General features: G+C 50.7%; 2 protein-coding genes and 1 pseudogene across 3 annotated transcripts in view; 1 reads left to right on the top strand and 2 right to left on the bottom strand.

The window, feature by feature from the left end:
• Nucleotides 1–25,370, bottom strand: part of Celsr1 (cadherin EGF LAG seven-pass G-type receptor 1) — a 139,303-nt gene that overhangs the window by 75,528 nt on the left and 38,405 nt on the right. For both annotated transcript variants that reach the window (XM_038342501.1, XM_038342500.1), the window contains one exon: nt 265–903. In XM_038342501.1, coding sequence (XP_038198429.1) covers nt 265–903 — 639 coding nt within the window. The remainder of the gene's footprint in view (nt 1–264; nt 904–25,370) is intronic.
• Nucleotides 12,977–13,347, bottom strand: LOC119822880 (60S ribosomal protein L36-like). Its single transcript, XM_038342503.2, has one exon. It carries the CDS (start codon nt 13,330–13,332, stop codon nt 13,015–13,017), a length of 318 nt encoding a protein of 105 aa, XP_038198431.1. The 5' UTR covers nt 13,333–13,347; the 3' UTR covers nt 12,977–13,014.
• Nucleotides 24,905–25,074, top strand: LOC119824143 (annotated as a pseudogene).

Below are 25,370 nucleotides of genomic sequence, written 5' to 3' on the forward strand. Positions count from 1 at the left end.
TCATGAAGAGGGTGACACAAGCCCCCCAGGGAAGATGAATGAGGCCTGGGAGGTTGGCAGCCAGCAGGTTCTCTTGCTAGCTAAGGAAACTGCCACCTAAGCCCGCCTTAAAATGTGCAGAGCTGACACTTGTGCCCAGGACCTGTCTTCTAGCACCATGCCTCTTGGGACTCAGGAAACCCTCACACCACATGTGTACTGTGAAGCTCTGTGCAAAGTACAGGTCAGCCCCTGCCAGTCCACCCCCACGCTCCAGACACTCACCAGTAAAGTCCTCAAAGCACTCACAAGTGTAGCCACCCTCACGGCTCCGGCACCGACCATTGGCTCCACATGGGCTGGAGTAGCAAAGGTCAATTTCAGTCTCGCAGTAGTCCCCGGTGAAGCCTGGGGGGCAGCGGCAGCGCAGGCCAGTGATGGGATGGATGGGCCGGAAGAGCACCGTGGTAGAGCTGATGAAGGGCGCCGAGCTGTCGAACCGGAGCACGGACACACACTTCATGTAGTTCTCGCACGGCTCCCGCAGGCAGATGTTGTCATCGAACGGCAGCACGCGCTGGGCAGAGATGGTGGTCAACAGTGTCCGGTTTAGGTATATCTGTTCCTGCAGGTCCTCCGATGGGAAGAAGCGGCCCCGCGCTCCACCAGGAAGCAGTGCTGAGAAGGTCACGTTCAGGATGTTGGAGCTGACGTCTGTGTCATTCTGGATGTTGAAGACGAAGATGTCATCCTTGGCAGTGGACAGGACTGTGGCCACGCCTTCTACAAAGAGGGATAGCAGCGGGGACAGGAACTTCTCCTGTGACATGTTCTCTAGGCGGACGGTGATGCTGTTGGTCAGCATGTCATCTGTGATGATGGTTACACGCAAAGTGCAGAGAGCCGTGACGCTGTGGATGCCATCTGTGGGACACAAGGAGACCTGGGGTCATTAGGATGCCCAAGACACAAAGGATCCTACAACCCCATGCCAAGAACAGCCGTAGATGCACTCAGCAAGGGAGAAGCCAGGCTGGGTACCCCCATTCTCACTCCCCACCTTGACCTCCTCCTGCCCACACACACCATCCCAAATCATTACCGCTCCCAGTGTGCCCTTTTCTTATAGAAACACTCAGTGGTCCAAACCACAGAACAGGGTACTCCAGGGACCATGCCGATTCAGCGCCTTAACACCCAGGACTCCCCAGTTCACATGTTTACTCCAGCCATGTGAGATCTGGGATCCTGACTGTACCCACTCAATCCTACCCCAACAACATGGACAGCTCACCCTGCCCCAACCTCCCCTCTACCCACCACAACTCTTCCCATTATCCCAACCATCTGAGCTCAAACCCCACCAGCAGGTCAACACCCGTGCCACCGGGAAACAGCTCTACTCAGTATGCCATGTCATGGCTTAATTTATCTTATCCCTATCTGTTTGTATCTTCACGTGGCCAGCACGCAGGAATGCTGGGAAAACACTGTCTTACGAGGGTACTAAGAGCTTCATCTGTAACCACTTCATAATTGCCAATGCAATAGGACCACCTTCCCCCATCCCCACGGACGGACTGCTTCCTTCCCTTTGAACTCATCAGCACAGAAAGACCAATGCAACTATGGTTCAAGGGAGCCAAATGCAATTCCACACTGGAAGCAGAACTTTGCAGCATTGTCTACAAGGTGCTGGTTTTTAATGGGTGTTGACAGAGGTTTCTGTCCCACCCGGGGCCCGCAGCCGTTCAGTTCCCAAGAAACACACAGAGATCTACATTAATCATAAACTGGTTGGCCTATTAGCTCAGGCTTCTTTTTTTTAAAAAAAAAAAACCATTGTTCTTTTTTTATTTAAGATTTATTACAGTGTTCCACCGACATGCCAAAAGTGGGCACCAGATCTCATTACAGATGTTGTGAGCCACCATGTGGTTGCTGGGAATTGAACTCAGGGCCTCTGGAAAAACAACCAGTGCTCTTAACCTCTGAGCCATCTCTCCAGCCCCTAGCTCAGGCTTCTTATTAACTCTATAACTTATGTTAACCCATTATTCTTGTCTAGATTAGCTACGTGGTTTGGTACCTTTATCAGTGAGGTATTCTCATCTTGCTTCCTCTGTGTCTGGGTTATGACTGCAGACTGACTCTTTTCTTTTCCCAGAATTCTCCTGTTCTCATTGCCCCACCTATATTACTTCCTGCCTGGCTACTGGCCAATCAGCATTTTATTAAAATACAAGTAACAAATCTTTACAGGGTAGGAGACCAGTCCCACATATGGGTATGACAGGAGCAAGAAAGAGGAGGTCACAGAGATTTGAGCCATGGCTCCAGAAAGTGTCTGAGGCCAGGGAACATGTGGCAGAGCTGGAATCCCTACAAGGAGGCTCTAGGATGCCATGCTGGAAACTGAGTTTAGTTTAACTCTAATGGGAGGTTAGAGTCAAGGGGTTACCTGAGTCTCAAAAGAGACCCCACATTTCCACTTTCACACCATGTTGGAGCTGTCAAGACTATGGGGACTTTTGAAGTTGGGCTGAATGCATTTTTGCCTGTGGGGGACAGGAGTCAAAGGTTCTGGGTTCAAAATGATGTTTTGGGTGTCAGATTGATGGGGGTGAACTTGTGGTCGTTACATTGTCAACTTGACACTACCTAGAATCATGGGAGTCAGTCACCATATGTGTGAGAAGGATTACCTAGATTAGATTAACTCAGGAGGGAAGGTTCACCCTCAAAACAGGAGGCATAAGAGGGAAGAACAAGCCAAATACCAGCTTTTGTCTCTACTTGCTGACCGCAGATGCTATGTGACCAGCCACCTCCTGCTTACTGGCCAATGCTGGCACCTCCTGTCAATCATGCCTTCCCCACTGTGATGGACTGATAGTCCCTCAAACTGGGAGCCACAATAAACTCCTCCCTCAGGAAACAGAAGGTCACATGATGACAGACACTGAATCTCTTCCAGTGCTGGAAACACACCATGAGGCTACGTACCTGGAATTCTGAAACCAAGTGAAAAGATGACTTCAGTTGAGAACCTAAACACATAAACCTCTAGCCAAGAATCAGGAGACAGGTATGCAAGGGACTGGCCACTGGGATGCCCAGGACACCCAGGGAAACTGGTGGCTCCTAGACACAGGACATCAATGAAGGGCTCTACCCAAGTGGTTCCTCCTTGCCTCCTAGGTGTACCTCAAACCTGAGAAACACTTGAAAAGTGGACTATTTCCTGGCGTATCTTAGACTCTTGGCTGTCTGAAGCACAAGGGTCCTCACCCACCCTACCAACATGACTCCCCATAGCCCCACCATAAACCCTGACTTGGTTTTCTTGAGCATAGGCCTCTTTCTGTGAAAGACCCTCTCTTGCTCCCTAAGAGAGCTCAGCATAGGCAGGAGCCCCTCCCAGAAGGAAGGCAGAAGCCAGGCAGGGAACTTGGTTCTGGGAAATGGTCAGCAAGAGATCACTGAGAGCCGGGCGGTGGTGGCGCACGCCTTTAATCCCAGCACTCGGGAGGCAGAGGCAGGCGGATCTCTGCGAGTTCGAGGCCAGCCTGGTCTACAAGAGCTAGTTCCAGGACAGGCTCTAAAAAAGCTGCAGAGAAACCCTGTCTCGAAAAACCAAAAAAAGAAAAAAAGAAAAAAAAAGAGATCACTGAGAGGTTGCTGTCAAGTGACAAAGCCCAGAAGCCACCTTGTCCCAACAAGGCACGGCAACAGCAAGGAGCTATTAGGGCAGAGGGGAACACCCACGGCAACTTCAGTGTCCCAATACTTCTCCTCTGGGCACCAGGAGCCACGGTTATTTCTGAGAATGACCATTAGTCATGTGACTGGTCCTCATAGTGGAGAAACATCACATTCTGAATCTCGGCATTTTGGTTACCTGGGGTTCAACAGCACTGGTCCTGTCTCCGTGTCCCAGATGAGGAAAATGAGATAGAACGATGTCAAGTCTACGCTCAGGAGCACAGCTGTGATAGGTGGGGGGCAGCTTCTCCCAGCAATACCCCAAGTCACAAGCCACTTGTGGGGGGTCACAGCCAGGCTCGAGGCTTCATTCGGTCCTCTGGAGAACCTGAGGCTGAACCTGGTGCGTGCTAACTGCACTGGTGCCACCTTCCGCACTAACATCTGCAGAGGGCTCCCACTCGCCAGGCCCCCAAGGAATGAATTCTGCAGACAGACACAAAGGACAGGTGCTTCGCTAGGCTGGCAGAGGCTGCAGTGGGGAGTGGGCACTTGACAGGTGCAGGGTTTCAGGTAGGGAAGAAAACAGTCTGACGACAGAGGTTTGAGACTGGAAGTGCTGAAGCCTGGCATCTTGTGTTTGATCCCCAGGGACCCACGCAGCATACGGAGGCGCTGACTCCTCATGTTGACCTGACCTCCACATGAAAGCTGTATATAAGCTCGGATTCTCACACGTTCCCATTCATAGTCTCTCTCAATTTTTTTTTAATTAGAAGAAGGATGTGATGGGGCTAGACAGATGTCTCAGGGTTTAAAAGCACTGGCTGCTCTTGCAGAAGACCTGGATTCGGTTCCCAGCACCAACACAGCGGCTCATAACCGTCTATAACGCCACAGCAGCTAACAACCATTTATAACGCCACACTTCTAGGGGAAATCTACACCTCTGTCTGGCCCTGTGAGCATCAGGCACACATATAGTACATATATGTACATGCAGGCAAGACACCCATACACAGAAAATAAAATTTTAATAGAATGTGAACATTCTTAATGACACTAAGATGTATGATTTAAGTGTACTTAACAAAATTTAAAAATTTTTTAAAGGCTGATTATAACTCAGGGGTATCACTAGGCTACGTATAGGGTTCACACATCTCCAGATCTGCCTGCCTCAGTTTCTCTCCACCATCATCCCCACACCTGTCATGGTGAATGTCTTAAAATGCAGTTACATCACCCCATTTCCCTGTGGCTGCTAATGACACCTGGAATAAAATCCATACCCGAAACCCCACCTACAGTACTTCACAATCTGTGCCCATGGCCCTCCCTCATCACCATAGTGACACCTCCTGTCATCTTGCCACCACTCAATCCGCCTCAGGGACTTGGTGTGTGTCCTAATTTTTTTTCTAACCTGGGCTGCTGTGTTCCTCATCCACCGGCTGCTCCCTTCCAGCCCAGGTCTCAGCTACCTGCACCTCACTGAGGACCCTCCGACCATACCTGTCCCTCACTGAGGTGCTTCCATACTAAGCATCCTCCCGGGGGGTCTCCATGCTGGACACCCCTCCGGATCCCCAGGTCCCCACTTTTGCTCCTTGTTCGGGAGTGGTCACAGTCTCACTTATTTCCACTGTCTGTCTCTGAGAGTCCTTAGGACAAGACCTTTCGGGTTGTATTCTGTAAATACTGTGTGCACTGATATTTCTAGAACATTCCCCGAAACTCCTGGATAAACCAGTGTGGACGAAGCGGGAGGGCAGAGAATGGGAGCCTGCTGGTTCCTCCACTCCAGCGCGAACCTAGGCACGAACAACACCCAGAGATGGATTCCACCCAGCCATGTTTTCGTAGCTGCTTGGTTTGGTTTTGTCACAGCTGTTTGAGTTAGGACAGTGCTCGCTTCCTGGTGGCAGGCTGTTACAAAACATTCTTTACCCACGCAGTGATTTGTTTGTCCTGGCCTGGGCTGTTAAAGGTCCTATGATTTTAAGCTAAGAGCCCAGACCTCCTTTCTCCTAGTGCATTGTGTTATTCGGACCCAGGGTGGAGTGGGGAATTCCCAAGTCTCAGCCCTTACAGGAGCAGTCCAGAAAGGCACAGCACCAAGAAACACGCCAGAACAAGGAACCACAGCCTAGGGGAGACCTATCTTCATCCAGGGACAAAGCAAACACACACCCGGAGAAACAGCTTTTGGTACTGATGGGCTAGAAGCATGACCCGTGCGCCTTACTGCTAGCCCTGATATTAACTCCTCCAAGGCTGAGCCCAGAGGCGGGTGTGGCTTCAGTGGTCTGGGTTGGGTTTGTGGGTCAAGCCTGCAACTTACATTGCCTTCGGGACACAGACCCACATGCCTATCACCAAGGTATCACTGCAATGAAGGATGGGCCAACCACGCAGTGAAAACAAGCCGGGGACAAATACCAGTCAACAGGGCAGATCTAGATAACAGGGCATTAGAAGGGAGGAAACCATCACTTTTACACAAGATAAAACAAGATCCCATTTGCTCATGAGCCCGGAGAACTCACCCTGGGTATTCTCTGCCAGGTAGATACTGGTTCTGTCTATGCCACTGACTTTAAATAAACTCTACTGTAGAAGAGCTTTAGGTTCGCTTAAAACGTCTGAAGAGAGAGGCTGTCAACACCACACACCTGCCCTCCCCATTAACCACATCACGCATTAGTGTGGGACAGCTCTTGTCATTCGTGGGCCATATCCATGCCTACTAACCACAGCATACACAGCCCGCAGGTTCGCTTCGCATTTTTACTCACTGTTTTCCTGTCCAGCTCCCCACCCAGAATCCCAGATGACATTCAGGCACAGGGCCTCTAGGCTGTGGCATCGTCTCAGTCTCTCTGTGCCCCAGGCCCCCAGCGGTTTTGAGTAACTAACACTGCTGAAGCCTTTGAATGCATGGATGCAGAGCGCTAACTTTCTCCTCCGTACCTTCTCCTGTTTGCTGTTCTGTGGCCAGTTTGGGTGTGCAGGGTCAAGATGCTCAACTTTGGAAAGTTCTGGGATTATACAGCTTCCCAGATGAGAGCTGAGAACTTTCCTCCACCCACATCTGTGAGAGTGGTGCAGGAGCCAACCACAGCTGGTGCAGGGGCCAACCACAGCTGGTGCAGGAGCCAACCACAGCTGGTGCAGGGGCCAACCACAGCTGGTGCAGGGGCCAACCACAGCTGGTGCAGGGGCCAACCACAGTTGCCACTGGCTTTGCAGCAACCTCAAGCAGCCTGATGCTATAGCACCCCCCAAGCAGCCTGATGCTATAGCACCCCCCAAGCAGCCTGATGCTACAGCACCCCCCAAGCAGCCTAATGCTACAGCACCCCAAGCAGCCAGATCCAGCTTCTCAGATGTCATTATGCCGCCCCAGACAACAGGAAGAAGGCAGGACACTAGGCTGTGGTGTGTCTCCCAGCAGGGGCTCTCAATATTTGCAAGCACTTCCTAGGTCTCCTCAGTTAGGGGTAGAGCCTGATGCCTGATCCTCTAATATGGGGAGGGGCAGTGGCAAGAGGATAGAGGCATCCATAACTATGTCCTGATGGCAGATCTACCTCTTTGGGAGCTAAAGACCCTCCAGTGTGGGATGGGAGCAGGAGTCGGAGCTATCGCTTTGGAACCCAGTGCAGGTGTCTCCGCTGAGACTGAGAGGCAGAGAGTATAGCCATCACTGCCACCACCAGGAGGGATGGAACTTGCTTCACAGATGGGGACATGCAAAGAAGAAAAGGTGACAAGCAAGCCTGGCAAGTAAGAGGGAGGAAGACGTCCCTGCCCTCAAAGTACCATGACACAACTGTGACCAAGCAACTTACAACAGTACGATTACCCTCTTTGATCTAAAACCAAACTCCAGAATCCACAAGTGGGTAGAGCCAGTTCCTGTGGTTCCCTGCAATCCAGGGACTTGGGATATTGAGGCAGTGGGATATCATAAGTTTGAAACCAGCCGAAGTTACATAGTACCATCTGGGGACACAGAGCGGGACCTTGTTCAGGGACACCAGTCACTGGACAAGGGCTCTCTGCATCCCATATAAGGCAAACTGTTTTCAGCTCACGCCCCAATCTGAGACTCCAGATGGATATAAATTAGTATTATTTAGCATAGAACGCATAAAAACCTGGGGTCACCCCAATCGCCTGTGGAAGGTGGGAGAGATGGCCCTGAGGTCACAAGAGCAGAAGAGAGACAGAGCTGTCCTTGCCCCTCACCAGCTGCAGCATTGCGGAGAGTGGTCCCTGCACCTCGCCTAGGCAACACAGTAAAGCTAGTCAAGATGTCCAACTGTGGGAGAGCCAACCCTGAGGGCGTGAAAGCAGGAGAACTGGCCCCACTCTTGCTCATCGCTGTGAGGAGTTAAGTAGCTGCAGGATTGCTGGGAAGCTCACCCTGGTGGTGAGGACCGGAGAGAGCTGGCAGGCTAACCAACCCTGCAACTACCAAAGCCCAGAATCAGGGTTATGAGTTGCCCCATGCCAACATCCACCCAAATTAAGATCTGTTTTAGCATATGAAGGGACTGGTCCTTCAAACACAAAGCTGAAGGATATCCATGGCACAGGGAAATAACAGTATATCCAAGAGGATTCCCAGTGCAGGCCCAACATCAATAGTGTAGCAAAACCCAGCAGCCTTGAACCAGACCAATGACAAGATCTTTGTTTTTTGTTTTGTTTTGGTTTGGTTTTTTGGTTTTTCAAGACAGGGTTTCTCTGTGTCGCTTTGTTGCCTGCCCTGGAACTAGCTCTTGTAGACCAGGCTGGCCTCAAACTCACAGAGATCCTCCTGCCTCTGACTCCCGAGTGCTGGGATTAAAGGCATGTGCCCTTCACTGCCAGGCTGACAAGATCTTTGTAATGAATACTGCAAGTAAAAATAGATGTGTTTGGGTGGAAGCTCCACCCCAAGACCACTCCCCACCTCTCTCTCCAAAACCTGCTGCATCTCAGAAAGTCCACCAAATAATGGCCCTTTCCCAAGAGGTACTCAAGACCACTCCCCACAGGGTACTTATATTGCCCCCCAGAGAAGAGATGTGTGGTTTTACGGTCTTCCTTTCCAATCTCCTCTCTGGAGGGCTGAAAAATCATCCAGGAGAATTGTATCTATTAAACCTGTTTTTTTTTTTTTTCTGATCAGTTTGATTTGGTTTGATTTGGGTTGCTGCGTCGGCAGAGAGGCTTATCGGCGCACAGAAAGTTTTCAATATGGACAAAAGGGTTTACTGCGTGATTCACTGTGTCACACTACAGCTTCCATGGCGAGATTTTTCCTTTTTCCCCTCCCTTCTATTTTCTTTTTTTCCTCTTAAATTTTATTTTGGGAGGGGTTGCAAGGGCAGAGGACAGATTCAAAGGGATGGGTAAATAAATGGGATAGAGATGCATGATGTGAAAGACACAAAGAATAAATAAAAAGTTTTTAAAAAATGACCACAGGGCAACAGGGTCATAGTTGAAGCAAGACCACAGAGGCAGGAGATGGATGTCCCCTGCTGCCGCTGACCTTATGGGATTTTGATGCTTATGAGAGGCAGAAGGGAGTAACCATAGGGACAGGTCCTCACCAGTGTGGACAGGAGCACAAGGGGCACCTACAGGTGAGGCAGAGCTGCACAGACAGTGGGGTATGCCCAGCTGGGCCACGCCTACTGCTAGACTTAAAGGCCCTGCCAATGGTAGGTAGGGTGCACGGAAGAGCTGGCACAGCCCAAGACTAGGAGAAGAAAAGGTCAGTTTCTGACCTGTTAGACAACAAAGCCTTGGGGACAAACAGCTTGCCAGGAAGCCAGTGCCATCTACCCATGTGGAAGCCCGTCCCTTTTCTAGCTCTAACCTGTGATGGCCTTGGCATTCGGGGAAATACACCACAGCCAGCTGCAGATTATAGCCAGACCCTGTGTTCCTGTCCCCAGCTCCTATCCTCCAGGGCTCCACAGGCACAAGGCCCCTGGGAACTGTGGCTCTCAGTGCCTCTCCCTGGAGTCAAGAGGGGAGGGCTTTTAACTCCAAATTGAGACTAGACAGCAGGTGCTATCTGGCTCCTGCCCTGAGGACATCTTTTTTTTCCCCTTCTCCCTGGAAAACAAAAGCTGGATGTCATGGGACAAGGTGGAAGGAGGTTTCCGGGTGTAGTCAATGCTTATAGGTGGTGGGGCGTGGACAGGTGGCAGTGAGAATATTACTTCTGCTCCATTTGTGGGGAGCAACAGCGTCCCACCTCCCCAGCCTCTGGATGGAGACACAGGCTATCAGGAATGGTTCCATACATTGGTGCCGTGACAAAGCAGGCCACCCGTGTTGGCTTGGGAAGGACCTATGTTCACCTTGCAGCCAGTGCACAGGGTGCCACAGGGGTCTGCCACTGCAGGACCTCTGTTGCCAGGGATGCAAAGGACAGAGCCAGTGGCCCTTTCTCCCGTCCCCTGCTGGGTCCTGTTTCCACTGGTCTCTCCTCACCTACCTGTATTCACTCAGACTTAGGGTCTCTTCCTACTTGGAACCCGCATCCTATTTTTCCATGGCTGTCCCCTGGAGCTGGAGGCGGGGTCTCCACACATACTTTTTCCTATTGGTACCACTGAGTCTATGCCAAAACCCAGACAGCCAAAGCGATTTTACTCCTACCCCTGCCCTCACACCCCCGCTAGTGCCTGCTGCCTGCCCACCTCCACACACACTTACCACTGCTTAAATTCTTACACCTGTTTTGGGTCCCACACCTCTTCAGGCAAGCCTGTATCCCAGCCTTAGGAAGCTGGCCATGATAAGCCCCACCACTCTTGCAGCAGAGCCCCTCAACACACTCCTTTTAACTTAAAATGGTTTCAGGCTCCACCCCCACCCTATTCCTGGATTCCCCACGACCTGTGCCCCTGAGAGGAGGCAGCCAGGCCTCGGCACATAGACTCCCTCAGGTCACCCGGCATCTCCCTGCTGTCAGTGACCTTCCAGCACCTGCCGGGCTTGTCCAAGACTCCAGGGCCCACCAGCACGGTGGCCTGCCCCTTATTCCTAACTCCCACCTCCAGAACGTCCACTGAGTCATTTGTCTTATTTAGATGGGAGAATGTACACTCTGGGTCACAGGGGATGGCAGCCCCAAGGTCGCTCCTACTGCTGGTTTTATAATAGATGCCATTTAGTGTTCAAAAAGACAATGACTTGCTATGGAGCAGAGGCAACTCCTGAACATCTAGCATGGTCTCGTTCTAGACCTCCACACCCTCTGCAGATGTGGCAGGGACAGGAGTTCCTGTAGGCTGCTCCATTCCTGAGAATTCAGGGATAGGGATGAGGCAATCCACCCAAAAACGTGAGAATCTTAGGCTTGTTGGCACAATCCCCCAAAGCACTGGGTACACAGTTCAAGAGACAAAACTGCCACCTGCCCACCCACGGTGTATCTTCTGCATCCTCAAGTCTTCCACCATGAGCGTCTGCCTCCTGCTGTAGCCTGGACAGGCAGAGCCCCACGTTCTGGAAGGGCTGAGTACATGGCATGCCCCAGCCAGCTAGCATGGGCCTCACATATCTGAACCTCTCTACTGGGAACACGTAGGCAGCAAAAATACCAAACCATTAGCACATTGCTTGTGGGGCAATCATCTGAACGTTGGTGCCGGAGAAGTTAACTGATGTGCAGACAATCTGGCCCCAGGTTGGGGACAGCCTAGGCTCAGGCGCTGACAAGCCGTCACCCATCCTGACCTCTGGTTTGCTCCACAGAGAACCAGGTCAGCTGCTGTAGGTCTAAGTCTAAGCAGGTCTAACACCTGCTAAGGGGTTAAGCGGGGCTGGGAGCAGTCAGGGAGAGAAAGCAGACTCCAGCACAGTTTGCCTTGCAGCATTCTCTGCTACCACCACAGCCACAAACAAGCCCACAGCCAACATGTGAGGAGACTGTCTGCCGAGACCCTCTAGAACCCCAGCCAGCACTGGGGCGGCAAGGTTCCCCCAGCGGGTATGGCCTGTGACTCCCCCACCAGCAGATCCTTCCTCCCACACTGAGCAAGATCTTAGCTAGTCTCAGAATCAGCCAGCTAAGAACACCATGGTGAGCCCTGAAACTTCAGAGCTCCAAATCCGCTCGTCCAAACATAACACCCATTTCTCTCCATGTTCACTCCATCTCCAAGACACTGTTGCTTAGCACCTCAAAACCTTCTTCTAAAGGGAAGGTGCCAGACACAAAAGGTCACATGAAATACCCAAACGGGCAATGTCACAGAGGCAAGAGCAAGAGAGGGGAGGCAGGGTGACTAAGCCCACGGGTCTCTGATTAGAGAAACGTTTGGGATCTGGACAGAGGAGGACACTGGAGAATCACATGCTGTTGTGATTCTCGAAATGATTTGTTTTATCTCATGTGAATTTATGCAGTTCAGGTTTTTTTTAAGTTTTAAAAATTTGTACAGATTTTTTTGGAGGCTATTTTTATTTTATGTATATTGGTGTTTTGCATGTATATTTGTGTATCATATGATGGAGGACAGAAAATGGCACTGAATCCCCTGAAACTGGAGTTACAGATCGCTGTGAGTCACTATGTGGGAGCTGGGAACTGAACCCGAGCCCTGCGCAAGAGCACCACTGAGCCACCTCTCCAGGTCCTATCTGTTTTTGAGACAGGATCTCATGCAGCCCAACGTGGCTTTGAACTTGCTATGTAGCTAAGGATGACACTGAGCTTGAGATCCTCCTGTCTCTAACTCACAAGTACTAGATTATAAAGTGATCATGGAGTTGCACACCTTTAATGGCAAAGCTGGGAGGCAGAGGCAGGTGGGTTTCTGAGTTCGAGGCCAGCCTGGTCTACAGAGTGAGGTCTAGGACAAAAACCCTGTGGGAGGGAAGGAAGGAAGGAAGGAAGGAAGGAAGGAAGGAAGGAAGGAAGGAAGGAAGGAAGGAAGGAAGGAAAGAGAGAAGGGAGGGAGGATGGGAAGGAAGGAGAGAAGGAGGGAGATAGGGAGGGAGAGAAATAGGGAGGGAGGGAGGGAAGGAGGGCGAGTACCATGTTCAGCTTTATATCTATTTTTCTTGTGCATTTTTAAAACTATATACATGTGTGTTATCTGAATATATGTGCACATGAGTGCAGGCATCCACAAGGCTAGAGGAAGCTATCAGATCCTCTGAACCTGAAGTTACAGGCGGCTTGAGTCCTCTGCAAGAGCCAAATGTACTCAACCTATGAGTCACCCCTCCAGCCCCTTCTTATCTTTGAAAAGCTTTTTTTTTTTTTTTTTTTTTGCGCCACAGCAATGTTTATTGAGAACGGGGAGGGGATCAGTCCTTCTTGGCCGCCGCCTTCCTCATGGCCGCCAGCACGTTGCTCAGCTCCTCCCGCTTCCTCTTGGCACGTATGTGCGTGCCCACCTGCTTCTTGATGAACTTGAGCGCGCGCTTGTCCTTGGACACCTTGAGCAGCTCCATGGCTCGCCGCTCGTAGGGCGCGAAGCCGCACACCTCCCGGATCATGTCCCGCACGAACTTGGTGTGCTCTGTGAGGCGCCCGCGCCGCCGGCTGTGCCTCGGCTGGCTTACGTTCTTCGTCACCTTGTGGCCCTTGTTGAGGCCCACGGCCATGGGGTAGCGCAGGGCCATGGCTGCTGCTCTCCGATGGCGGCCACGACAGGAAGGCAAAAAGCTTTTTTTTTAAGGAGTTACAATTATGATCCTTAAGACAAAGAAGAAAACCTCCTTACATGACTTCCTCAAACCCCAGAGGGAGAATGAGGTCAGGGGAGATAAAGAGATGCATTGTAAAGTGCAAAACTACCTCCTCTTTCAAGAGCTGTGTAGCCACCTGCTAACCACGGGGTTACCAAACGCACTGGCTGCAGGAATGCTGAGTTACTGCTTACACAGAGCCAAAGCCACCACAGTCTGTTTATATAGCTCACTAAACACTGTGCAAGAAACCCACAGGCAGGTGCATTCAGTGCCTGCATGGAAGCCTCACCAAAGCTCGGTTAGAATCACAAGGTGAGTTGGTTGGCAACCTTGTATTGCCCCTGCTGGTTTCACCTCCAGGGCTCATGAAGAATGTGTACAAATTCTTCCACTGACCAGGACCCAAAGTCTGAGTCCTCAAACCTCCCTTCTGGGGTGACATCAAATGACAACTTCAAAGGGCAGGGCAGACACTGGGGACCTGGTAACTGCAGGAGGTGGCTCACTGTGGGACGTTGCGAAGTGTACCTGGCTTCTGCCCAGTAGATAGTACCCACGCCTCCCCGCTGCGCTGTCACAACCAAAACCGTCTCCATTGTCCAACGTCTGTGGGAGCAGAATTGTAGCCAGCAACCACCCTGCTCTGGGAGACGACACAAGCTGGAGTCTTCTAGCTAAGGCTCTCAAGCACCCAGAGTGTAGGAAGCAGCTGGGCTTTGGGGGCTCCTGGCTCAGCGCCCCAGATACTGCCAAGGCCAGCCCTCCATATCTCCTAGCAGCACTGTCTGGGGCTCCCACTGCCAGCTGGGCCCCAGAGGTGACACTGGCTGGGCCAGTGGGGAGCCATCCCGCTTCACTCTTCCCTGCCACAGCCAGAAAGCCACCTTCCCACCTCCTCCTAGTAAAATGGGTGAAGCTCCCCCAGGCAAAGATTAACCAACAATGAGGGCTTAAGTGAGTGCCTGGTTCGAAGCCAGATGACGCCATCCAGCATAACAAGGTGCCCTGAGCACTTGCCAACGGACAGCCATATGTTCTCCAGCCCCAGACATGCATGCCACCCGCCCGAGAGGGCAATGAACAACAAAGAGGAGAGTCTTTAGCGAACACCCTGCCCCACCCATGCGGGCGGCACTCCGCAGCCCTGCCAGGTTCTGTCTATAGAGAAGCAGCTTGCACTGACCTAGGGCTTTGAGAGACTTTGGGGCAGTTCTGGCTTCTAACTAACCCAGCTAGATGCCGCATCCATTGATGGGAGAAAAGACCTGAGGAATGAGCCCTCCACACTCTGGAGACGGTGGCAAGGAAGACCGCCAGCACAGTTAACAATTGCTGAAAAGCCTCTTCCCCGTCCCAGCTGTCAACCTGCAATTTTCGCACAGAAACCCTTCATAAAGCCTTAGCGGTTCCTGGTTCTATCTCATCGGATTATACTTTCCTCGTGGGCACCTCTAGAGCTACCCTATAATCTCACTTATCAAAAAGCAAAGGGGAGGGGGAGGTTCTTAGCAACCTTTGAGTGGTAACTTGAGAGCCACCCAAATGTTATAGAAGGCTAATGCTGTCTTCACTGCAACTCCTGAAGAGTCCAGACCCATACCTGGGGATGTCTTCCTCTTGCCCTGATTGTGTCTCTCTGTGTTAAAAGAGTCTTTAGTAAACTGACTCTCTCTTGAAGTAGCCCACACCTATGCTTTTGGATGTGCCTTACTTTCTTTTTAAGCATTTATTCTTTTTATTTTTCTTTCTTTCTTTCTTTCTTTCTTTTCTTTTCTTTCTTTCTTTCTTTTTTGGTTTTTCAAGACAGGGTTTCTCTGTAGCTTTGGAGCCTGTCCTGGAACTAGCTCTGTAGACTAGGCTTGTCTCGAACTCACAGAGATCTGCCTGCCTCTGCCTCCCAAGTGCTGGGATTAAAGGCATGTGCCACCAGTTTTGACTACATGTATGTCTGTGTGAGGGTGTCATATCTTGGAGTTACAGACAGTTGGTAGCTGCCATGTAGGTACTGGGAATTGAACCCAGGTCTTCTGGGAGAGCAGTCAGAGGTCTTAATGCTGAGCCATCTCTCCAGCCCTGTGTCTTACTTTCTAAGTGCCTCTCACTGTCTTATGCTCCTGCTTAAAGTCTGGATTAAAATATCTTTCTTAAACCTCCAACTCTGCCTCTTACTGAATAGTTCTGAAATCCTTCTCTTCTCTACATCAAAACCACATGTCCTTGAATGGCCTGAGTTCAAGTCCCCAAAAATTTAGGGGAACTCTTCAAGCTGCCATAGGTAGTGGTGTGGAGCTATAATTCAACCCCTGAGCCAGCCACCATGGACACAGCCACCAAGATAGGTCCCAAATCCTTCATCTGACACCTGAGGGGAGTGGGGAGTTCTGAAGTTCATGGCCCATGTGCTGATGTCTTGGTGCCCAGTAGGTGATGAGGTGTCCAGTCTATGAGGGGTCTGACCTCATCAATACATTAACTCATTGATGGGTTCATGCTGAATGAACTAATGGAAGGCAGGAGAAGTCACAGGAGGTGGGACCTGACTGGAAGAAGTGGCTCATCAGATGGGTTTTTGAAGAATGTATCATGGCACAGCTTCTTCTTCTACCTTGTTGCTTCCTGGCCACCATAAGGTAAGCAGCCTCTCCAGTTGCACATTCCTGACACCGTATTTCTAAGGCTCAGGGCAACAGACCCAGACAACACCTAGCCGATGCCTATGAAACCATGAGTCAGAAACAGTATTTTCTGTTTCTGTTTCTCTCAGGTATCTGTTACAGCAACCTGTACCTCAAAAACATGCTCTGGCCAGGCGGTGGTGGCTCACGCCTTTAATCCCAGCACTCGGGAGGCAGAGTTCGAGACCAGCCTGGTCTACAAGAGCTAGTTCCAGGACAGGCTCCAAAGCCACAGAGAAACCCTGTCTCGAAAAACCAAAAAAAAAAAAAAAAAAAAAAAAAATGCTCTGCCTTCCACAACAGCAGACAGCACAGCCACACAGATGGGAAATCTGGTCTCAGTCAGGTTTTCTGCCAAAGGACTTTTTCAAAACTTGATTTGGATTTTCTGTGCTCTGGATCGAGGGATGATGACCAAAAACACTGGCTCAATGTTCTCTTGGGAGATACCACCAAAAGTCAGAAAGCAAAAATGCTGTCCAGCCCAGACAAGCCACCAGCCCAAGAAGGCAACACACAACAAAGATGACAGCAAAGGAAAAAAATCAAAATCATCTCCACAGCAAGGGAGGAAAGACAGAAGACACAAGGAAGTGATAATGGAACCATGGCCCCTCTTTGGATTTTTAGTCTCATTAATAAAATAATTTAAGAAGGACTCAAATAGAATCCCCAGGACTATTTTATTCATATTTAGAAGATAATGCCAAGGCAGGCAAGTTGTAAAACGTCACCAGCTGCCCAGAGGAGAGAATGGGGATGGGGAGGGGAAAAAAGGCCATGCTATCCACCACCCAGGGATGCCCAGGACAACCATGAGGTGTCCAACAGCTGCCTAAGGGATCTCAGCTCACAATCCCACTGCGCACCCACTTCCTCCAGGATCTCAGACGAGCTAACAAATTCGTTTTGGCTCAGTTTGCCCATCAGTCAAACCTAGCAGCTTGGTCTTTCTGCTGTCCCACGAGCACGGTCATGTTTCTGTGACTCCACTGGATCCCCCAACAGCACAGTGAAGAGCACAGAGCAGGTCCAGGTCTGCTACCTTGAGGAGGAGGACGTGGGACACAGGAAGACTCAAGGACCGAGCTTGGGCAACACAGCTGTCACAAATACTCTTGTCAGGTGCAGGGTGCAGTGAGGCCTGTCAGGCTCCAGGCAGCTTTTTTGCTTTGTTTTACTTTGTTTTGTTTTGTTTTTTTTTTTTTTTCGAAGATTTCTTTGTGTAGATCTGGCTGTCCTGGAACTCCCTCTGCAGACCAGGCTGGCCTCAAAACTCAGAGATCTACCTGCCTCTGCCTCTGCCTCTGCCTCTGCCTCTGCCTCTGCCTCCCGAGTGCTGGGATGAAAGGCGTCGGCCATCGCTGCCCAGCTTCAGGGTACTCTTTAGCTGTCTTACTCTAACATTTTCTAGAGAACAAAATCATCCTAAGTGTACAGCTATGGCAAGTGCAGGAAGCTGCAGGCTCTACCCTACCAACCTTGTACCTATCTATAAGCAAAAGAGCAACGACCAAGGTGACTAGTACCCACAGTGTCAGGTGCCCCAGCTAGTGAGGGCAGCCAACAGTTACATCAACACAGGGCATCCTGATTCCTAGACCCACCTACAGGGGCACTGTCCACACCCCTCATCCCAGAAGACCAAAGGAAGAGGCAAGAGGAAGTTGCCAGGAACCAGGTATAAAGGTGAGGATGATGTACTAACAACCACAGGTGTACACACCCCAGCAGCCTAGACCACTCAGCCCCTGTAGTCCTGTAGAGGAGAGACTCAGTCTCTGGAGCTCAGCCCAGCCATGGCAGGCCCCATCGTCCTACCGGGATGGAACAGGGAGCCGCCATCCCTTCTGGCCCCAAACTCTTGGCCATTCAGGAACCCTTCAAGTGACTTCCAGAATAATTTCACTGAGCTCTGCTTTGAATTGCAAATACCCCTGAGAGTCCATTTTAGGCCCTAACTCCCCACCCCCACAAGTCAGCCCCCTCAAGTCAGAGCCAACAGCCCAGGACACACCTGAAAGCCCTCAGCCTAGCCTTTCACTGCTGCACCCAGGTCGCCATGGCTGTGAGAGATGCGAGAGTGGCTACCCACAGATGCCAGGGGATCAAACGCCCACACAGCCTCCTCCATCACTAAGGGCTTGTGGGTCACCTCCATGACTCCCAGAAACAGCCTCCTTCGATCTGGTGAAGCAGGGGCCCATGTGGGTTTTTCTTCTGGGGAACGGGTTAAAGGCTGGCCCCAGAGTGCGACTCACAACCTGCTACTGCAGGGTTTTTCTTCTCCCCCTAGTTAAATATTTGTTAACAAAATTCCAGGCCTAAGTTTCAAAAGACCGATTCAGCGTGGCATTCGAAGAGTGTGGTACACAAGGAGTTTCAGACTGTTAACTGCAGACGGTGCCCCACTCCCACCCCGGTGAATGGGACTCTTCAAGCGAAAGGGAAAATGTGCGTTCTAACATACTATGTCTTTAGGGAGGCATGACCGCCTTTCTATGGCTGAGTATTTTAATGTACGTCTTCCAGGCCTCTTTCTCCTCCTCCAGATGGTGGAATTAGTCTCCCGTATTCAAAGATGGGAACAAAAGCCCTTTCCCACCTCAGCCTGGCTCTGCCTGTGGACAAGCTCCATGTCACAGGGGTTCCTGGGTTCTCTCTCTGGTCTTTGTTGCCACCCGGCTCCTTCCTCATGAAACTAATGAGAGGGGCCTGTTTTGAGGTCAGCCAGCGCAAAGATCCAAGCATGGACTTGGACCCCCCTGTGTGGGCTGGCGGCTGGGGTGGGCACAGTGCCCACACCACTCAGCAGCTTCACCCAGCTCATTAGCGGGAACTGAGGAGTCGAGGGAGCCTTGCAGCGATGGCGTAAGCACAATCCGGCTGCCGGGGTGTCCCCTTCCACAGTGCACCCTAACTGAGTGCCTCTACCTACGCCGCTCCTGCTGCAGAGATGGCTCAAAGACAGACACCAAGGCTCCTCTCCCACGTTCACTCACGTGGGCTGGTACAGGCGGCACTGCCCTAGGCTCCCTCTGTGATCCCAGCTATGGGCTGCTCAGGGCTGTGGCACCAACTTTTGAGGTGGGGAGCATGCAGGATGGGACAGAGGGGAGCCATCTGCTGCTTCTGAGAGCCAACTCTGGGCACCATCTTGGCTTGTTTTGTTTTGCTATGACATTAACAAGCTTGGGTGGCATTCTATGGCCATCTCCTAATTGCTCCAGGACTCTAACACTATCTCCGGTCGCATACCAGAAGGCGGTCTGTGGAGAAGGTCTCCACGAGGCCCCGGCCCTCATCCTTATCTGCCTGCTTCTGCTCCTGGAGGTCTGACTGGTCTTCCCCTGCCCCTCTTCCTGTACCATCAGGCTCTGGGGGGGGGGGGTCCCTACAACTGTGCCCTCCGTTGGTGAACCTCTTGTGCGCATGGCCTCTAGCCTTCACATCCAGCCGCACACTCAACTCACACCACAGCCCCAGGGGCCCAAGGGCGTTGTCAGCTGCAAACCCCTCCAGCAGCACCTGCAGCCTGAGTTTGAACAGATGGAAGAGATTAATATCCAACACCCTCTTACTAAGAGGTTAAAGGAAGATTTAGCAGAAACAAATTGGATTTCCCTCTCAGAACCCCCACCCCCGCCCCACAGGGTCTTGAAATACGGTAGGTTAAGTTTGCTCCATAATTACTGCAGCTGACTACAGATACAAACATTCACAATTAAAAACTACCTGGCATAAAGTGTTTAAAGATTCTAATCGGCAACCTAAACTCAAAGGAACTCTAATTAAAAATGTCGTCACTCATTAATTCAACAAATACCTGCAGCACCGTGTGTGCCAGGTGAGGTGTCAGGGTGCCAAGAGGAAGCCTAACATGGGTGCCCTCAAGATGGCCTCAGCCAGCTGGGGGCAGATGAGCCACAGGGTTACCTGGTAGGAAGTGCCCACAGGGGAGGGGGGAGGAATGAGCGAGAAGAGCTGTAGGCTTGTGGGAGGTGGGGGAGGCTAGTGAAGCTGGTGGGGTGTGGAGGAGGATACCCAGTGTGCCTGTGGGTGGTGTGGATGATGCCTGCTCTTGGTTTTCCTTTTCCTTTACTTGCATGAAGGGGCACGGGGGTGGGGTGGGGGGACGGCAGCTGCGTGAAGGTGAAAACCAACCACAGGCAATGATGGGACTGGAACTCCATGACGATAGCAGGAAATAGTGACAACACATGCTATGTCTTCTAGATGGTACGCAGAAATACACAGCAAACCTATGGCTTCTCTACTCTGCCGTTCAGGGACATGGGGACAAGGTGAGAATGACAGTCCCACTCAGAAGTCCATGCATTCTGCCTTGGAGAGCGCCGGGTACATCACCCACCCACAGGCCCAGATGCCAATGAAATGAACGGCTGGAGACAGACTGTTTCATGGAAGGTGGCTTGAATCATTCACACCTGAGTCAGGATTCTGCCCAGGCCTGAGAAGCCAGGCAATGCCACATGGGACTGGCCATGGGTCACAGAAGAAAACAAACATCCCATCCCAGCTCCATTCTGCAAACCTTCCAGAAGCCATTTTTCTCACAACATCCCTTTCGTAAGCATCACTCAGGGCCAAGGGGCAAGAAGGGGTAGGTTAGTCAGGCCACAGTGCCCACAGCCAGGACGGCCATTTCACCGCTGGTTATGAACGCTGATAGGGTGGGCAGAGCCAGCACCTTCGTTCCTCCAAAGTGAGCCCTCAGTTTGAGCCATCTTGGGGCTGCTTCAGTGCATTTTTATTGCTCTGTACCTTAAACCAGCATATGGCTGCTGTCCCCAGTCCCTCCAATCTTCACAGCCTAATAAGCTGGCCGGTAATTACCTTGAAACCGTTTCTTCCCAGCTCAGCAGCATGAGGGGCACTGTGCCTGCTGACCACAGTCTGTTTACCTATTAACTCAAGCGAGACTTTCCCACCCTCTGCTGCAGGTGGAAGGAGTCTAACTTAGCACTGCCAAGCCTTTGCTAATAAGCCAGAGGGTAAGACTTGAGCGCTCAGACTTGAGCAAGGGCACCTTCCAATTCCTGGGTACTCAAAGAGTATGGGGTCCCATGGCTGTAAACGACTCCAAGATGAGACAGGGCCAACACTGGGGCCGTCTTGACTCTGCCAGGAAACCCACTTCATCCCTTCCTCTGTCCTCCACGTTGCAAGAACTATGAACTTTCATGACCCAAAGTGCTGCCCAGCTCAGCTCATATAGAAACTAGCCCTGTCCCAATGCCTGAACCGCCTCCCTCTGCAATGGTACCCAGCACACAGGGTTACAAATCAAGTAAGCATCCCCGTGCAAGACCCTGCCAAGAGGTACAGGAGCCCCCAGTGCATGCTCCTCGGAGTGGGTTTTGAGGCCTCCGTCTCTAGCCAGAGGTACTAGTCTAGATTTCTATTGCTGTGTAAAAAGTAGCACCAAAAGCAACATGGAGAGGAAAGGGTCTATGTGGCTTACACTTCCCAGGTCACAGCCCATCAGTGAGGGAACTCAGGACAGGACCCTAAGCAGAGGCTGTAGAGGAATGGCGCTTAATGGCTCGTTCTCCAAGGTTTGCTCAGCTTGCATTTTATACAACCCAGGACCCTTGCTCAGGGTGGCATGGCCCATAGTGGGCTGGGCCCTCGAATGTCAATCATGAACCATGAAAATACCCTAGACTTGCCTATAGGCCCGATCTGATGGGGGCATTTTCTCAACTGAGGTTCTCTCTTCCCTAATGACTCTAGTTTGTGTCAAGTTGGCAAATTAATAATAATAATAATAATAATAATAATAATAATAATAATAACCTAACCAACATAGGCCTTGACTCCAGGCGTCCTGTGCCTCACCTAGATCTGACAAGATGGAGCACAGAGGAATCCTTGGTGTCACAGGAAGGGCTTGAGTCAGATTGCGGGGAACAGGGGTCGGGGAGCACCACCCAGGGTCTCCTGCCCAACAGGGGCTGTACACAATGCTCTGTGTACAAAGCTGTAAGATTATATTACTTACACTTACATTATTGCACTTTTCAGAGCCATACAAACTTGCCTCCAGCAGCCAGGGCAACTGCCTTCTGGTGTCACTGCTGCTTCAGGGACAGCCAGCTGCCTGCTCTAGGAACTGTGCCCTGACTCTCCTGCCACAGGCTTCAATTCCCATTGGTCACAGTCTAGGCCCCAGAGGATCAGAAGGTCATGCGACTTGCCCATTGTCATTTGGTTGGTTAATGACATGGCAGGGCCCCGGGTCCTCTGCAACACTTACCAAAGGCACTGCCTGCTGCACACAGAATTTTTATCCTCTGGTGAGTTCACTGGCCTGACACACACTCGCTCACCAGCTTTGCAGTCAGGGGACACACAACCCAGCAACACAGCAATCCAGGGACGTTTCAGAACGGCCAACCCCTTCATGCATGCATCTGTCCTGTGCATCATAGGACGCTGAGCTGTGTCCCATGCTTTCACACATGAAATGCCAGCTAATACAACCCTCCCCACAATGACAGTAAGGCTGTCTCTAGCCTCTGGCAATTATCGCTTGGCAACAAAGTCACTCCCACTTAAAAACCACCACAGAAAGAAATGGAACCAGCCTCGATGCCCATCACCAGATAACTGGATAATGAAAATGTGGGAAAAATGTGGCAATTACACACAACAGAAGTTTATTCAGCCATAAAGAAAAAAGATCATGATTTTTTTTTTCAGGAAAATGGGTGGGTCTGGAAATTATATTAAATGACACATACTGCAATTCTCTTTCATATGTGGATCCTAGCTTCTAATTTTTGAATGTGTTTATGTGAAACTGAGTGCAGATACAGGCCGTACAGTAAAAAGTAAATCATAAGAGGGTGAAAGAAGCTTTACAGAACAGGGAGAGGTGGAGGATAGCAGACAAGCTAAAATGGAAAAATGGAAACGGATAGCTGGGGTGAAAAGGTACAAGCAGAAGGGGGCAGTGGGCAGGGAAAGAGGACGGACACACACAACACACAGTAGGTCTGAATCAACCAACACACACACAACACACACAGTAGGTCTGAATCAACCAACACACACACAACACACACAGTAGGTCTGAATCAACCAACATACACACAACACACACAGTAGGTCTGAACCAACCAATACACACGGAAAGAAGACGGACACACACAACACATACACAGTAGCTCTGAATCAACCAATATACACACACAACACACACAGTAGGTCTAAATCAACCAACACATACAAGTAGGTCTAAATCAACCAACACACACAGTAGGTCTGAATCAATGAACACACAGTAGGTCTGAATCAACCAACACACACAGTAGGTCTAAATCATTGAACACACAGTAGGTCTGAATCAGCCAACACACACACACACAGTAGGTCTGAATCAACCAACCCACACACACACACACACACACAGTGGGTATCAACGTGGCATAAGGAGACTTGTCACACTTTGCATGCTAATTGAAAGTAAATTAAAAATACCAGAATGCTTCAGATACCTAGTCAAAAAAACGTGTATTTTAATTTCTTGTAAGCTGTCCAAAAGGAAAAGAAATAAAGTCTCTCTGTTTTTAATAATTGCAAGTAAAGAGGCTCTCTGAGCTTCCCCTTTCCTGACAGGCATCCTGCAATGGGCGGCCAAGACCAAGTTAAAACCCACACGGGGACAAGTTGTCAAGGCAGTGGTCTGGACACCTTGGAGGTTGAAGGGAGGCAGCGAACAGTGAGGATGCTATGACCAGCTGACCGGAGCCAAGTTTCTACCTCAGGATGCTCCCCTGGCTCCAGACAGAGGAGGCAAAGGGTCTCCCTCCTAGCGGTCCCAGGAATGTAGCAGCTTTCCATGTTCACGTACCAATCCGGTTTCTAAACACAAGTTACAACCTCCTTAGAAAATGAGCCTTTGAAACTGGTCAGCCATGCTTGGTCGTGGCTGCACCTGGGTGGTATTGACATCAAGAAGAGAGAGAGAAACCTGTGTGGCTTTACCTCGGCAGCACAGGCCAGCCTCCATTTCCTCCTCAGGTCTGTCTGCCTTTACTCTCACCACGGACAAAAACCACCCATCATTTTCCTTAGAGATTTGGCCCTCTGTTTAAGACCAACAGCCTGTGCTGTTCCCACTAAGTACATCTTTATCTAGATGAGAAAGGAGTGCCTGGTCCTAGAACAAAGGATTTAAAAGCAGACGAGGAGGACACTGGAAACATCCAACATTTCTCTGGGTGGGAAACAAAGTCCACAGCTGGGAGCTCACGGGTACAGTATTTGCCCAGCATGCACAAGGCCGTGGATTCAATTCCCAGACTTAGAGACTCTGTCTTTGCTTTTCATTGCTGATCAAAAACGATATGGAAGAGAAAAGGCATTATCTGACTTACATGACCACTCGGAAGGCACAGTCCGTCATCAGAGGACATCAAGACAGGAACTCAAGAGCGTGAAACTCAAGCAGAGACCACGGAGGAGAGCTGCTTACTGGCTTCCTCCCCCAGGCTTGCTCAGCCTGATTTCTTATACAGCCCAGGCCCACCTGCTCAGGGATGGCACTACCCTCAGAGGGCTGGGCCCTCATCACTAGCAATTGAGAAAATGCCTCACAGACAGGACCACGTGCGATTTAATGTAGTTAATTCTTCAGCTGAGGTTTCCCAGGTGACCCTAGTTTGTGTCAAGTTGACAAAACCTGACCATCACAGAGTCTAAACCCGGTGGTTCTCAACCTTACGGATACTATAACCGTTTAATACAACTCCTCTCAGGTTGCAGTGACCCCCAACTATAAAATTATTTTGATTACTATTATCGCTTCTCGGCCTTTTGGCTAAGATCAAGTGTAGTATTTTGATTACTATTTCATAACTGTAATTTGGCTACTGTTATGAATTGTAACGTAAATATTTTTGGAGACAGAGGTTTGTCGCTGGGGTTGAGACTCACAGGCAAGGTCACTGGGCACCAGACTCAATCCCTCCCTATGCTTACTGTGGGAAGTGCTGAGCCTCCTCCAGATAAATAGTCTGCTGGCTACCAACACCTGTTCAGGGACAGTATGACAAACTGGTCACAGTGACAGGAGTCATCTCCTGACATGAGTATCCAGGCATATGAAACTCTAAAAGTAATTACCACCAGAGACTGTATTGTGGGTGCAGCGTCTGCCAGTCTGGGTAAGGGATGTGCTCTGTAAGGAGACCATGCTCATCTCTTTCCTAGCCGGTCTTGGTTACGAGGAAGAAGAGGAGGTGGTGGGCACAGCCCCAGTTCCTG

Source organism: Arvicola amphibius, chromosome 9, assembly GCF_903992535.2.
Source record: "Arvicola amphibius chromosome 9, mArvAmp1.2, whole genome shotgun sequence".
Lineage (NCBI taxonomy): Eukaryota > Metazoa > Chordata > Mammalia > Rodentia > Cricetidae > Arvicola > Arvicola amphibius.